This window comes from Hirundo rustica, chromosome 13 (assembly GCF_015227805.2).
Source record: "Hirundo rustica isolate bHirRus1 chromosome 13, bHirRus1.pri.v3, whole genome shotgun sequence".
NCBI lineage: Eukaryota > Metazoa > Chordata > Aves > Passeriformes > Hirundinidae > Hirundo > Hirundo rustica.
In genome coordinates, this window is record NC_053462.1 from 7,440,705 (window position 1) to 7,455,137 (window position 14,433).

The 14,433-nt window shown below is 39.8% G+C and overlaps 2 protein-coding genes across 4 annotated transcripts in view; both read left to right on the forward strand.

Annotated features, from left to right (window-relative positions):
• The window catches only part of RAB27A (RAB27A, member RAS oncogene family), a 30,769-nt gene extending 26,962 nt beyond the window's left edge, over positions 1–3,807 (forward strand). For all 3 annotated transcript variants that reach the window (XM_040077592.2, XM_040077594.1, XM_040077596.1), the window contains one exon: positions 1,418–3,807. In XM_040077592.2, the coding sequence (XP_039933526.1) occupies positions 1,418–1,616 (199 nt within the window). In that variant the 3' untranslated portion in view covers positions 1,617–3,807. The remainder of the gene's footprint in view (positions 1–1,417) is intronic.
• Positions 3,808–7,063: 3,256 nt separating this feature from the next.
• On the forward strand, positions 7,064–13,860 carry RSL24D1 (ribosomal L24 domain containing 1). The gene is made up of 6 exons (XM_040077579.1): positions 7,064–7,182; positions 9,004–9,117; positions 10,716–10,788; positions 11,502–11,565; positions 12,036–12,121; positions 13,448–13,860. Exons 1-6 carry the CDS (start codon positions 7,102–7,104, stop codon positions 13,519–13,521), a joined length of 492 nt encoding a protein of 163 aa, XP_039933513.1. The 5' UTR covers positions 7,064–7,101; the 3' UTR covers positions 13,522–13,860.
• Positions 13,861–14,433: the final 573 nt, after the last annotated feature.

Genomic DNA, 14,433 nt, shown 5'->3' on the forward strand with positions numbered 1-14,433 from the left:
AAGACAGGCACAGTGTGAACACTGGCTCCTCAGTGCAACCTGCCTTCTTCTGCAGGTCTTCTGCTGTGTCATGACGTTCACTAGGCACAAATTACCTTGCCTTGGCCTCGAAGAATCATTGGAGGCAAATCAGAAGCAATCTGTCTGTTGAAGTAATACCTTCTTACTTTTTCCTTCTCCTGTCAAAATGCTTGCTTGAAGTCCATGTCACACAGACAACAGCAAGTGCATGTGGTACTTTAACCAGCTGCTTGTGAAGGAGCAAGAAGTTTTAAACAGCAGCAGGTGGCATGTGACCGTATCTTAAATCCCTTTCCATGTGACTTCTGAAAATAATTTATGAAGTATTTATCTTTATTGTGGCTGAAAATGCAACTTAATTTAGGAATAGTGAGCTGAAAGTCAAGGCTGTGGGTCATCCAATCTGTCGGTAGTTACAAAGTTCTCTGCTCTGTAGAGGTGAGACAGGATGGCTGCTAGGAGTCACCTTCTCTGGAGGGGAGGCAAAATAAATCCTGCTGCTGTGAACAGTCTTTTAGTAACTGAAGTGTGAGATAGTGAATATCCCCTTCTGTGGAAGGGCCTCGTATGGATATGTGATGTACTTGAAACAGATTGTGAGAGACATGCACGGACACAGATGCTTTTGGCCACTCATTGGGTCTTGCAAGTTAAGAAATACTTAAAATTCTGAAGTGATGGTATCAGTTTCCTGGGCAGTAATGCAAATGCAGCCACTGTAGCACCACGCTGTGGAGAGCACTATGTACAGAAGGCTATGGCCTACACACCCACAGTGGAACGTCCTGATCACCAACAATAAAGAAAACAAGCAGTGTACTTTAGAAACTAAGGTCCCAGAAGCTTTTCTTGACAGAGATAGGTGTTCTGAGCACTGAGATTTCTTATTTTATGTAAGAAAGTTTAGAGTTGTGGTGTCAAAAGAAGAAAGTCACCTTCTGTTGTGATGAGTACCACCACACTGTGATTCTTTAGTGCCTTGCCTGCAAAGGAATGGCCATAGCAGCATTCCTTCTCCTGCAATTACTTTATATGTCCTTGTGTGCACAAGTGTTCTCCTTACTGATTTCTATGCATGTTAGCTCTGGAGTAACTGCATCTCTTGCAAGGAATGGAGTTTAATAAAACAGACCTCAGGAGCACAACTTTGGGAAATCATGCTGACAAGTCCCTCTGTAAATTGTGGACTCCATTAACGTTTGCCCTTCTGCCAGTCAGCCATTTCATTAATTTCTTTTGCATTTCAGACCGCTGAGCACTTAGTGTCTCTCTGCTATGGAGTAGCAGTGACAGTCTTAGTGTGAGTTCTAAGTACGTGGCAGTAATACTGTATTTTTTTTTTCCTCCTGTGAGTGACAGCTGTGTGATGTAAGGCTATATTTTTTGTCTCCTGCAGAATACCGTATTTTGAAACCAGTGCAGCAAATGGGAATAATGTAAGCAAAGCCATTGAAACTCTGCTTGACCTCATTATGAAGCGCATGGAACGATGTGTGGATAAATCCTGGATCCCTGAAGGGGTGGTGCGCTCCAATGGGCACAGCTCTACAGAACAACTGAACGACGAGCAAGAGAAAGGCAGATGTGGCTGTTAGCCCAGTTACAATTAACTTGAATGTGTATGATACAGTACAGTTGCAGCTTACCTGTTTAACTTTGGGACAAAGCGCTTTGTGTAGTTATTTAATGAGCTATATTAATTCTTGATATGAGTTTTTATTTGCTTTCTCTCAAACAACGTTGATCTTCATTTGTAAGGTATGCAGTTTATTAGTTGTGAGACAGAGGTTTAATTTGGTTTAGCACTGGATGTTCCTCTAATTCTCTACTTAGGGGGGAAAGGGGAGGAAAGGAATTTTCATTACCGAATTCAGAAACATATCTCTGTGGGCAGTCAGAAGGGGTAGGCTTCAGAATTGAAGGGTTTGCAGTTGCCCTTGGCAGTCTTCATTAACTACACAGAGTAGGCATTTAGGTTAGATAGTGTGACAGCTCTTGGTGTCTCCTAACAGCAAGATAACCAACTTGCTTCTTGGTTTTAAACAGAAACATTTAATCATTTCACCAATTAATAACAATCCTAAAGAGCACATCCTGTGTTTTTTGCAAAAGCCTGAGAATAGTTTTTCCTTGCTCTCCTAATCCATCAGTTTTCAGTGTGAAAACCAAAGGGGGAAGCTCTTCAGTACAGAATAAAAGGCTCCAGGGAAGCACAGGGGTGTGCACACAGAGCACTTGGGGCATGTCATGTAATTGAACATGTAAACTACAACTGTACTTTATGAAATATATCCAACGCAGCCTATGAGGCCTCCTGACACCATTTGAATTTCTAGAACATGCACGTACGTAAATTTATATGTAAGTGGCAGAACTGTGCATCTGTTATGTTTATTTCATATTGCCGCTCATGTTTTAACAGGAATGTAAGGCAACCTAGATGTCAGGAAAATTTCATCAGAGTTGGTGCTTTGCACTGAATTTGTTTTACCAAACACAGATTGAGAATGTTTCTTCAAATTTGGATTGAGAAATGAATGATTAATGTCTTCTGGTGAGATGCAGCTAAGATACTAGTCCTGTAGATCAGTATTTCTATGAATTTATAACACTTATTTTATTCTGCCAGCCTTTGTTTTCTGAACATCTTGGTTATCATATCACATCACTTACGGCTTTTCCTTTATGTTCATTCCACTTATGTTCATTTCCTTTAGATTGTATTTTAAAAAGAATAGAGTTACTTTTCTCTCCCCCCCACCCCTCATCGATCACATAAATGTAATTTTTGGTTTCAGTGGATCATGTTACTCTAACCATTTTTATTTATTCATATGACCTAGGAAACAATCAGTATTTTCTGGACATTTGCCCAGACTGATTTATAAGATGTGCCTACCAAACTGTTTTCTACCCTGGCAGAGGTCGTATAATTGTAAGGTATTGCCAATTAAAGTCATAACATGCCAAATTGAGTCTTGTCACAGACTTTCCACAGCAGCTTGTTTACAGAACTCCAAAGCTATTGCTTCTTTAAAAATTATGTATTTATTTATTTAAATATTCTAACTACTGCAATTTCAGGCAAGTATTGATACCAGTTATGAATGTGAATTGCAGCATAACAAAATTTTTGAAGGAAGGACCAAAAATGTTTCTAGAATAGTATCTAAGGAAAAAAAAATATTTGATATAGCTTCTGGTTATAATAATTAATACAAGAATAAGTGTTAAAACTTGGTTCTTAAAATATTTTACACAAGAATGCATTGTTCTTTAACAAACACAATGTGTAAATATTAGATTTTTATCACAGCCTACACAGAATATTTTAAATGTGCAATATAATTTGACTGCTCTGGGGCTAGGACAGAGATAAAAGAAATTTATAGGAGTATATGATTTTGGTTTTTTCTACTCCACTTCTAAAATGCTTGTAGACCGGAGTTACTGTAGTTTAATTCAGAGTGCCTTTTGAAGTTACCATCATGTTTCTGACCAGTAGAGTAAGAAACTCTACTGTAAGACACAATACATTTCAATGTACTTCAGTGTCTGAATTTCTTTTAATGTAACTCTGCTTTTCAGAGGGTTGCAGTGGAACTTTGTCATGCATTAACTTAAAATGGGAGTTTTCGTGCTTATAGCTCCATCCAGTTCCTGAAAACTGTAAGGATTATTGCAACCAGATATTGAGCTAAGTGACTACTGAAATAGTGTAAAAATATTTCCTTTTGAATACTTATGTTTAAATTGGATATTAAATATTAAATACTGAAACTGTCATATTTGTGTCATACCTATTATTTGTAACTATTTACAAAGAGGGTCTACATAAAATTGCTTTGATGTCAGCCTTTGAAATGTGCCATAGATTTATCTGTTTGAATTGTTGTGTGACAAAACTTTTGTTCCCTTTTAAACTCTCATGAGAAATCATGGTAAATGTTTCTTGACAGTAAATTACACTGCTCTTGCTAGACTAGTACTGGTTTTAAGAAAAAAAATCCGCAAGGATTCTTAGTGATACAGAACCCTTATTTCAAGAAAAGTTGTTTCCATTCAGTGTCAGATGGAGACGTTGATCTGTAATTAAACAAAGTTTTGGAAAGCGTTTCCATTAAGATGGATTGTCCCAGGATTTCTTACTATAATATAAAATAGTTAAACATTCCTGATATGAACTTTGCCAGCACTGTTGAACTGAATTGTAACCTTTCCTGTTGTCTCGGTTTAATGTCAGTCTGTATCCGGCACTGGCCCCGTGTGTTGTGAGGATTCTTTGTTCAGATGTGTCCAAGGTCTGTGCTGTGGTTGAGGTACTTCTTGGTGACCCTCTCTTGCACTGACCAAACCAGTCAGACAGGGCCTGGTGGATGCTGGGTGATGCCAGGAGGAGCCCAAACCCAGAGAAGAAAATGGAGACATCAGTTCTGTGTTCCTGAGACATTCAGAATGCCGCTCCTCTGAGTGTGTCACGTGTTCAGAGCAAAGGGAATCAAACATTTTGTCAAATTTATTGCTTCCACAGAGGTAAGGAGCCTGATTTTTTCAGAGTAACTGCTTCCATCAAGAGCAGTGTCTGTTATCTGGTAGGTTATAATGTGCTGGAGGACATTGCTGCTATTCAGAGGTTCCTTGACAGGCAAGAGAATGAGCTGAACTAAATCTCATTAAGTTTAAAAAGGGCAAGTGTCAAGTGTCACTGGGTATTCCACCTGGGTTGCAATAACCCTATGAAGTAATGCTAGCTGAAAAAACATTTTTCAGATAAGGGAGGTGAGCATCCTCTTCCAAAGCAGGCTGACCAGAATGCTGATGTGTGCTGCTGCGGCAGAGAAGCCCAGCTGCATCCAGGGCTGCACTGGTAAAATGAAGGCAGCAGGCTGGGAAAGTCAATCTTTCCTTATCTTCAGTGATTATGAGACTGACTGAAATTCCACACACTGTTCTGGATGCCTCAGCTGAAGAAAGACATGGACGCACTGGAGTGGATCCAGCGGATGCCACCAAGGTCAGAGGGCTGGAGCACAAGGGGTAGGAAGAGACAGAACAGAGTTTGCTCAGCGTTAATCTAAGGGAGAACTTTCTGTTACCTTGAACTCTAATGGGTGCAGCCAGACCCATCTCAGAGGGCACAGGGATAGGAAAGAGGCAAGAGTGAAACATTCTCTAGAAAAATAAATAGCAGGAAATGATTGTCACCATACAAGTGGTCAGAAATTGGAACAGGGGCTCAGGAAGGTTATGGAATCTCCATCCTTGAAGACCCTAAAAACTAAACTGGATGTGGCCTTGAGCCTGGTATTAATATGTTCTGTTTTGAGCAAGGCTTTGCTCTAGATGACCTCCAGAAGTGTCTTCCACCTAACATGATCATATGTCTCTGAACCTGATCCTCTAAGTGCATTTGCCTGATGGTTGTTTATTCTTTCAAATGACTGTATGACAGTTCTTTTACTTCTATTAGGAAACTTGTACAAGTGTGTAAATACTTGCAGAGCAGAGCTTTGCTTTGAGTTTAAGGTAGTGAGTTGGGATGTTTGGTGAAACAATTCTTGCTGTAGTATGTGTTAAAAACAAATGAGCCACTTGGTTTGCTGCAAAATCTCTTCTTCCAGTAGTGAGGCTGTTTTCCAGCTGGATACCTAATTCTGTCTGTGAATAGCTATTAATGGAGTAGAAGTATATATATTGTTTTTTTAAATAATTAAGCTGGATTCTGTCACCAGCAACCTTCAATCTATATTGCCTTTTAGTCAGGAACAAGCACTACAAATCTACAGCATAATGGCTTGTAGAGCAAATTAGTGCTTGGATGTGAAAAAAAGAGCTGGGGGTGAAAATCTAATGGTAAATGTTTGTATTACCGCTGTGCACTCACGTCTTATCTATCTGCTGGATGTATTGGTGACAGTCTGTAATTCAGAGTATTTAAACTGTAGAAGCCACCAAAGACTTCACAACAGGAAAAAGCTGTCCTGTGCCAGGAAAAGTGAAATAAATACAGCCCATGGGGAAAAAAATTGCATTGGCAGGAAACTCAAAGAAATCAAACTGAAAAAGGAGAACAGCCCTGGACCTAAGCAAACTTGTTTACTATTTGGTTTTGCCCCTAGCTGTAAGCTTGTCTTTGTAGCTTCTCTCATAAAATTGGATTGTGTGCATGTCTTTACAGTTTGTTCTTATCGCCTGGGCTGCCATCCTCTGTCACAGCCACAGAGCCCTCGCTCTGGCCTGCAGTTGAGTCATTAACATCCTGTCCAGCCCGGCTCTCCTGCAGTAGACGTGGCTGAGGTCTGGTTTTAGAAAGATTGGAGACAGCCTCTGTACTGATAAGGTCACTCCACTGTGCTAAAGCAATTTTTCTTTCTTCCTCTGATATTTCTTAATACAGCACCAAGCTGACTGCCTTTCTTTTGCTGTACTAGAAACCAGAAAGCAAAAAATGCTTTAGAGGCACATGCAATTCAACACATGGATTTTTCATCAGATACTCGGGTAGTTAATTTCTTTTAAATGGAAAAGCAGGAATTGTGGGGGAAAAGACTTGTGGTAAGGAGGATTCCAGACTCGGAGTTGGGACAGCATCCTACAACTGAAGAATAGAGAGACCTTCTCTAATTCCAAACAATTTGGAAGGTACAGGGCCTAGGATTTAGGTCCTTTCACAATAAACAGGTAACTCTAGGAGAGGGAACAGGAGTAATAGGTACCTATATGCTGTGCAGAACCATTGGTTTTAGACAGGACTTCAATCTTTGCTTAGATTTTGGATTTTACAGATATAAAACCAGCACAGAAAGCGATGCCTGAATTTACAGTAAATCAACTGTAGAACTAAAAATCTAACTCCCTTTCTTTTTCTTGGAATACTCTGTCTCTCCTTATGTTAGTACCGATTCGTTAATTTCTCGCCCTTGGAACACAATTTCTCCTTTATAAGCAGGAGCGGGGCCCGCTGCCCGCGCGGCGCCGGCAGGGGGCGCGGCGGCGCTCCGGGAGCGGGGCCCGCCCCGCGCCGCCGCCTCCGGTCAGCTGGGCCGCGCTTCCGCCCGCGCCGCCGCCGCCGCCGCCGCCATGCGCATCGAGAAATGCTACTTCTGCTCGGGGCCCATCTACCCGGGACACGGCGTCATGTTCGTGCGCAACGACTGCAAGGTACCGCCCGACCGGCACCGCTCTCCCCGCAGTGCTCACGGCCGCTCCCTGCGTCTGTGCCGGCGGGCCCCAGAGGGGCTCGGTGTCACCGGCCGCGCCTCAGGCGGGGCGCTCGCGGCCGGAGCTTCTGTCCCGGGCCGGGGCCGCTGCTGGGCTCCGCACGCACCGTCCGGGTGTGTGGGCGGGCGGGAGCCCGAGATGAGCGCAGCTGGTCAGAGCACGGTGCTTAGAACACCGTGGGTTCGATCCCTGTACGGGCCATTTGCTTAAGAGCTGGAGTCAGTAATCCTCGTTGTCCGTGGGTCCGTTCCGACTCTGACTATTCTGTGACTCTGCGAACTTCGTGTCTTACTGATATTTAAATGTAAAGATCTAGAGCGATGCAGTAATCTGGCAGCTGCTGTGGCTGTCGGCAAGAGTTGGGGCTGATTTGTTTTCCATTTTTAGTAAGAAATAATACACTGCGGCAACACAGAATCCTCACCCTTTAATTTTCAGACTTTGGCTTCAGGTGGCAGCAGGTGGGTGTTGGGCCCTGGGCAGGGCGGGTTGCGGGCGCTGAGGGCCCGCGTGTCGCTGGCGGGGCTGCGGGCTGCGGTGTGACTCACCCAGCTGGGGCTGTCACAACGGCGCGGCCGCCGCGCTCCGGCCCTGCGCCGGCCTGACAGGTTTGTACACAGAATGCTGTGTATCGCTTCCCGGTCTCTGCCGCGCTCCTTATCGTTGCTGCGGGGCGTCGGAGCCCCCAGCGTGAAGCGAAGCTTGCTCAAATCGCTTCCTTCCCGGGCCCAGACGTCAGAACGGATCCCGGCCGGGCTGCGGCGCTCGCAGGAGTCACACAGCTCGGGGCTGGCTGCGTGCTCACTGCGGCCGCCAGGGCCGTGTTCTTAAAAAGATTAGTCGTGAACAGATAGTCTGTGAAAAGGCAAAATACAGTGGCAGGTGTGCCTGAGTTAAGGAGAAATGACGCGGTAGAAGAATGTTAAAAAAAAAAAAAAACCAAAAAAACCAACAACAAAAAAACCAAACAAAAAAAAAACCGATTCGAAGATGATTGCCTTAATTGAAAGTTTCATATTTTCTATTAAATTCTTTTAGAATTGAGTATTAGATGGTAAGGAGGATATGGCTGTATATGGCTGTCGAAAAAGAGGGTTTTCAAAACTTCATGAATAACGTGATGTAATTCTGGCCGTTTTTAAGTGAAGAGTCTAGTATTCTGTAGAATAGCTAGAAAAATAGGGAAACAAGAAAAAGGCTAGTTAAAACGTTTTGTCACGTGCTTTAAGAGCTTTCACTAAATTCAGTCCAGGATTTAACTAACGTGCTTAGGACTCCTGCAGGGTTATCTTTGGGATTTAAGGCTGCATCCCAGAAAAGAGATGTTTTTGTGTGTGTTGCATTCAGTATGAAGTGTGAGGATTTTTTGTTGTTCTCAAGATGGTACTGTATCTAAAAAGTGCTGGCAGCTATAGAAAATTGTTTGTTCATACTAAAGGTTTGGCTTTATGGTTATTTTTGCAGCTGGTAATTCTCAGAACTCAGGTGTATTTTATTTATAATCAGCTTAATTGTAAGTACTTATGCTTAACCCTGGCAGCTGTAAAAATGACTTTATAATGAGAAAACAGTATTAATGCTTGAAATTATTTTTGTTAATAGCTGTATTTTCTATGAAAATACTGTTATTTGGAAGCTGAATATAATTTTGAATGAGCAGTATTGTTAGAGTATCCTCAGTGTTTGATATCACACTTGCAGTGGGGCATGAATAATACGATTTCACTAAGATTTTTCTTCTTTATCATCCCCTTCTTTAAGATATTTAGATTCTGCAAATCAAAATGCCACAGAAACTTCAAGAAGAAGCGAAATCCCAGAAAGATGAGATGGACTAAAGCATTCCGTAAAGCAGCTGGCAAAGAACTGACAGTGGTAAGAATCTGAACTGGTTCACACATTACATTAGCACACTAAAATGTCTCTTCCTGTGGCACACAGGCTGGGTTAGGTGGCTTAAAGCATTGTCATTTAATGAAATGAGCTGGGGAGAAGAGGGATTGTGGAAGAGAATGTTTGAGTTTCTTGAGAGTGAGCTGTTCATTCAGCTTGATTAAAACCCGGATCTTCCCCCCCAGGGTTGATGCCAGTGTGTCAGGTGTCTGTGCTGGTGACACGTGGTGGCTCCCAAGTCCAAGGCATTTTTTCCCACCAATAAATCCTCTACTCTCTGTACATACACAATTGGTAGTTGTATTTTGGTACAAATAATCTGATTTACCAGGTATCTCAGGAATTCTCTCTGTGTAGACCCCTAAAATATTTATCTGTAAAGTCTCTTTAAGGTGTGCAATGTGTAGGAAAAACCTTTGCATAGATAGGAATGTTTGAAAAACAGCATGAGACCTCAAATGCAATTTCAAAACAAAGTTGCTTCAGTGGTAGAAGTCTTAAACATTTCCATTTGGTGGGACAGTCCTTAAATAATTTAAGAATTACTGTGACTTAGTTATCTATTTTTTTACAGAATATTAAAAATTTAGTAAGCATTTTTAGACAGTGATTTCCTGCCTTCCTTGGTTCTTTCAAGGGAGAGAATGTAGTTTTAGTTTTTAATGTGACTCTGAAAACCCATGATTAATTAGCATCTTTAGTAATTGTGTTTCTTGCTTTTGAGTTGTTTCTGGGCATTGAATTACCTTTTTGAAAGTAAGTGAACTTAAAATTACTTTGTACCTGTCTAAATATGTGACAGCATGTTCCAATTTTGAGATATATAACGTATTTTAAGAATAAAGGCAGTATATGAACTTAGTGCTGTGTAACTCAGCTTTACCTCAACAGAAAACCATCTTTGGGCAGGGAGAAGTCCTCAGATAAAACTGATACAAAGTTAAGTGTGCCTGGCAAAAAAAAACCAGACCAGGAAACTGGGTTTTTGTCTTCAACACATGGGGATGAGGGGACATGGTTGGGGGATGGCATTTGTCCCAAATGCCAGAGTTATCGATTGAAATATTTCACAATTTCATATTAGAAATACTGTTTCAGTATTCTTAAAATGAAATAGTGGTTGTTTTTTTTTTTTTTTTTTTTTTTTTTTTTTTTTTTGGGACCATTTCAAAATTACAAGCTGTTGGGTAGAACGTACTGGTCCTGCAATAAATGCTTTTGAATCTACAGGTTTTCAATTTCGCCCTCCACCTGTCTAATCTACTCTGTATTTCCTATTCCACATGGGTTTTCTCTGTTCCTTTTGTCTTGCTAAATAGAAAATAGCAGAGGGAGATGTTGTGGTAAATAGTTCTCTTCAGACAAATCACTGTGGCTCCTGACACTTTTGAGGTCAAGCACTCAACTCGATTTTCTTCTCATATTTCTCTCTAATGATTGTTCAGGTCTAGGAACTGAGCTTCTGAAAGGGGGGAGAAAATCCCATAAAATACTCAGTTATATGAGTGACTGCTACAGTAAGAATGTATTGCTCTAAATAAGCTTCTGCATATAGCCTGTATTGACTTTTTTTAATACAGGATAATTCATTTGAATTTGAAAAACGAAGGAACGAACCAGTGAAATACCAGAGAGAGTTGTGGAACAAGACGGGTGAGTCATTAGAGGAAAAAAACAGAAGATAAATTTTTACTTATGATGAATGTGTTTTCAAAAGACTTCTTAGAGTACTGACAGCTTGTAGTGATTGTGTTTGAAATTATGACCAAATTGTTAGCATGTGAAGGAGGTTTGAGTTGTAAACAGGTGTGGAGTTTCACTTGATATTTTTTTTCAGAAACTGATTTGAAAATGAGGACCAGAAGTCCTTTATTTTGAATTGTTGTCTCCAAAACCCTTCAGTGGTTTTCTGGCTTTTTAAGAGGCTCCCAGTATAAGCCTTTTACATTGGTGCAGTTGTTTCTGTCTGTGTACTCATTCCACTTCAGTTTGTTTCATAAAATCAATTGCCATAAAATAGGAGAACTGCTTATATTCATGTGAATGAATGCCACAAAAGAGAGGGTGGTAACTTGCATAGTTTTTCAGGTAGAGTCTTTTGCAGTTATGGCTAACTGTAGAAATTATGCGTAGGCACAAAAGTGGAAGTATAAATAAGTTGTAAAATACAAGTAATCAGAATTGCTACACAGAACATTCCCTTTTCCTGCTCTTTGGAGAAGGAGCAGTTTCCTCTGTATAGTGTAAGAGTTACCTCTGGTATTTAGGTATTACGGGAATATTGGTAAGACCTGCTTTACTAAAATAGCATGGATTTTCTGCTGCAGGGATTTAAGCACCTTTAAAACAATTCTGCTTTATTTCAGTGGATGCAATGAAGAGGGTGGAACAAATAAAGCAAAAACGCCAAGCCAGATTTATTATGAACAGGTGAGAATTATTTGTGTGATGGGAACCCCTTGCGTGTGTGTGTGTTAGACAACCTTTCCAGAAATGGGATGATCCAGTTTTAAAGAGTGATTTGCTTTGTATATACACAGTCATCCAAGGGATGGGGTAAAATACGCTGGGTGAGCTCTACCTTGTGTTACTGGCTGTCCAAGGAAATGCAGCTTTTGGACGCTCAAGGATAAAGATGTAATACAGTACTTGTTTGTATACAGTCTTAAATTTAAACAAAATTCTGATAGGAGTTGGTACTGTGCTGCATTTTTTTGGTGGTTTTGTATCCAGTAGTTTCTTGGTTTTCAAATACTTTTCAAATACTTTTTACCTTTATTTCCTCTTAATCATAGTTATTTACAGCCTGTACATACCTTTAGTGAGAGATACCATGCATTAAAATGAAAGCATACATCCCCTCTTTGAAGGTAATTAAATCTAATTTTCCCCTTTCTCAGATTAAAGAAGAGCAAAGAGTTGCAGAAGGCAGAAGACATCAAAGAAGTCAAACAGAATATCCACCTTCTTCGTGCTCCCCATGCAGGTAAGAACTTGATCTACTGGTTTGCCTACACAGTTTTAGGATGAATGACTTATTCTACACATCAGTAATCCTGTACATTTGTCTTGCAATTAATTTGTGTATTGAATATGGAGAATAGTTCTTGCCACTAAATGTAAGCAGTGTCTGTTCTGAATCAAATATACCTTTTTTATTTATCTAGTCCTGCCTTCATCCTTTCTCTTCCTTGTTTTGAGTGTTTTAAATTGCACTCAATACCTGGTGCTCCATGAACTGCATGTTTATTATACAGTACATTTATCTAAGTCTTCCATTTGAACTGGTTAGTTGAACTCAACAAGCTCTACTACTGAATGATACAAAATACAGTTCAACTTTGCTGCTTGAATTTGTCAGTCAGTTGTGTAGAACTTGCATGAAAATACTGTTCTTTCAGTAAAGTCACATTTTAAATAAATTATTTACTTTGAAAAAGAAACTTAACAAAATAGAGTAATGAGGACAAGTTAAAAACATTTCCATTAGCTCTTGTTTTATAAAAAATTACCAGTAATTTTGTTTCTTCATTATTAGGTAGTTCTTAGAAGACTGTTATATGTTTTTTCTTAGATTTTTGTCAGGATACATTTAAACTTTGGTTTAATCTGTTCCCCCCCTGTTTTTTGTTTGTGGATTTTTTTTTTTTTTTTTTTTTTTTTTTTTTTTTTTTTTAAGGCAAAAATATCTGAATTGAAAGGAATAAACTCAAGTGTTTATTGCTGTGTTTGGCTTTCCTTGTATTAAATCAATGATGCACAGCACTGTGTGGTAGATCAGCTCCCTTCTTGGTATCCTGCAGTTCTGACTGGGCAGAGAGCAGAATCAAACTAAATCTTGGATTTTTCTTTTTCTTTGTTTTTCTTTTTGGTTCTCTTATTGAGAGTTAACATTCTTGCTGTCTAACACAGCATTCAGGAGGGCTCAAATCTTTATTTAAAAACTAATGTGAGAAGGCCATTGATCTGTAATAAGTAGTGAACTTTTTGTAGTCCTTTGCAAGGTTCTGCCAGGTATTGGCAGCTGTATCAGCTTGTCATAGCAGATGAAAACACAGGTTTGACTGCATTTTAGATTTTGCATGAAACCAGCATCAGCTTTTCTGCTAAAACAGAACAGTTTAGGAGGTGATGGAGGTTAGCAGTAAATACCTTTGAGCTTGATGGATTTGCTCATAAACAGCTCTTCAGGCAATATATTTAGGCTGTTTCACCTGGAATAGATGCATATATTGTTCAAAGAAAAAGAGTTTTTTGGGTTTAGAGAAACATGTTGAATTTGATTTGTTTGTTTTTTTTTCTTTTTTTGAAGGTACACCAAAACAGCTGGAGGACAAAATGGTGCAGAAGCTACAAGAGGATGTGCCTATGGAAGAAGACTCTTAAAGTGCTTTTATTTGCTATTTTTATCTCTTCAGCAGTTAACAGTTCCTTACTGTCTCACCTGACATCATTCAGAAATATGCTTACAGTTGAAGAAAAGTACATTTTGGTGAATAGTGGTCATTTACAATTTGAATTATTTTTTTTTAATGTAAAATAATAAGATGGATACTACTTTGGGCAGTAGTTAAAATTCTGCCATTTGAGAAAACCTCGTCAACAGGATGGAGAATGAGGCATTATTGTTTGAGATACCACATGCTCCTTGGAAAGTTATACTTTTTCTGGATAACTTTTCCACATTCGTGCAAATTTTTAAATAATAAAAGATGCTGGCCCTGAGCTTTTCTTACTTTTTCTGTTGTTCTTTCATAGAGGTGAAAGCAGATAAAAATCTATTTTAATGATTACAATGGTTATATTATTATTCATCAGGTTATATTAATTTTCATCAGTCCAGTCTGGTCCAGACTTATTTTCTTTCTTGTCCTGGGGAAAATTTTTCAATTTGAAGAATACAGTGTTTGTTTTATCTCCTTTTTAAGTCAGCCACCCCAGGATTCCATTGCAGTTGACACCTGGCAAAGCTTATGTTGATGCAGAACTTTGGTTGGAAAATAGTGATGGTGATATCACCTAGTCTGGAGTTGGCCCTGCATCCTCACTAACCAAAATTCAAATCTAATGTCTAATCAGGCAGATGGAGATGCTCAGTAAATCACACTTGAGACTGTTTTTACCTGACTGTCAGGATTATTTTGTGGAAAAGATGCTGCTAAATCACAAACATTTTGCATATTGTGGTGGTGGTACTTACTCAGTGTGTCAGCATTGAGCTAAACTGCTGGCAGTTTGAAACCATTTATCTGCAACAGCGTGATCAAAGAAAGCTTTCAAAGGCATTTATAGCATTTG

What these genes read in the sequence shown, in the direction of transcription:
- RSL24D1 (XM_040077579.1), top strand. Translation starts at nt 7,102, where the DNA reads ATGCGCATCGAGAAATGCTACTTCTGCTCGGGGCCCATCTACCCGGGA. An exon ending in TCGTGCGCAACGACTGCAAG is followed by an intron (nt 7,183 to 9,003) that starts GTACCGCCCGAC and finishes CCCTTCTTTAAG; the next exon opens with ATATTTAGATTCTGCAAATC. An exon ending in GCCAGATTTATTATGAACAG is followed by an intron (nt 11,566 to 12,035) that starts GTGAGAATTATT and finishes CCCCTTTCTCAG; the next exon opens with ATTAAAGAAGAGCAAAGAGT.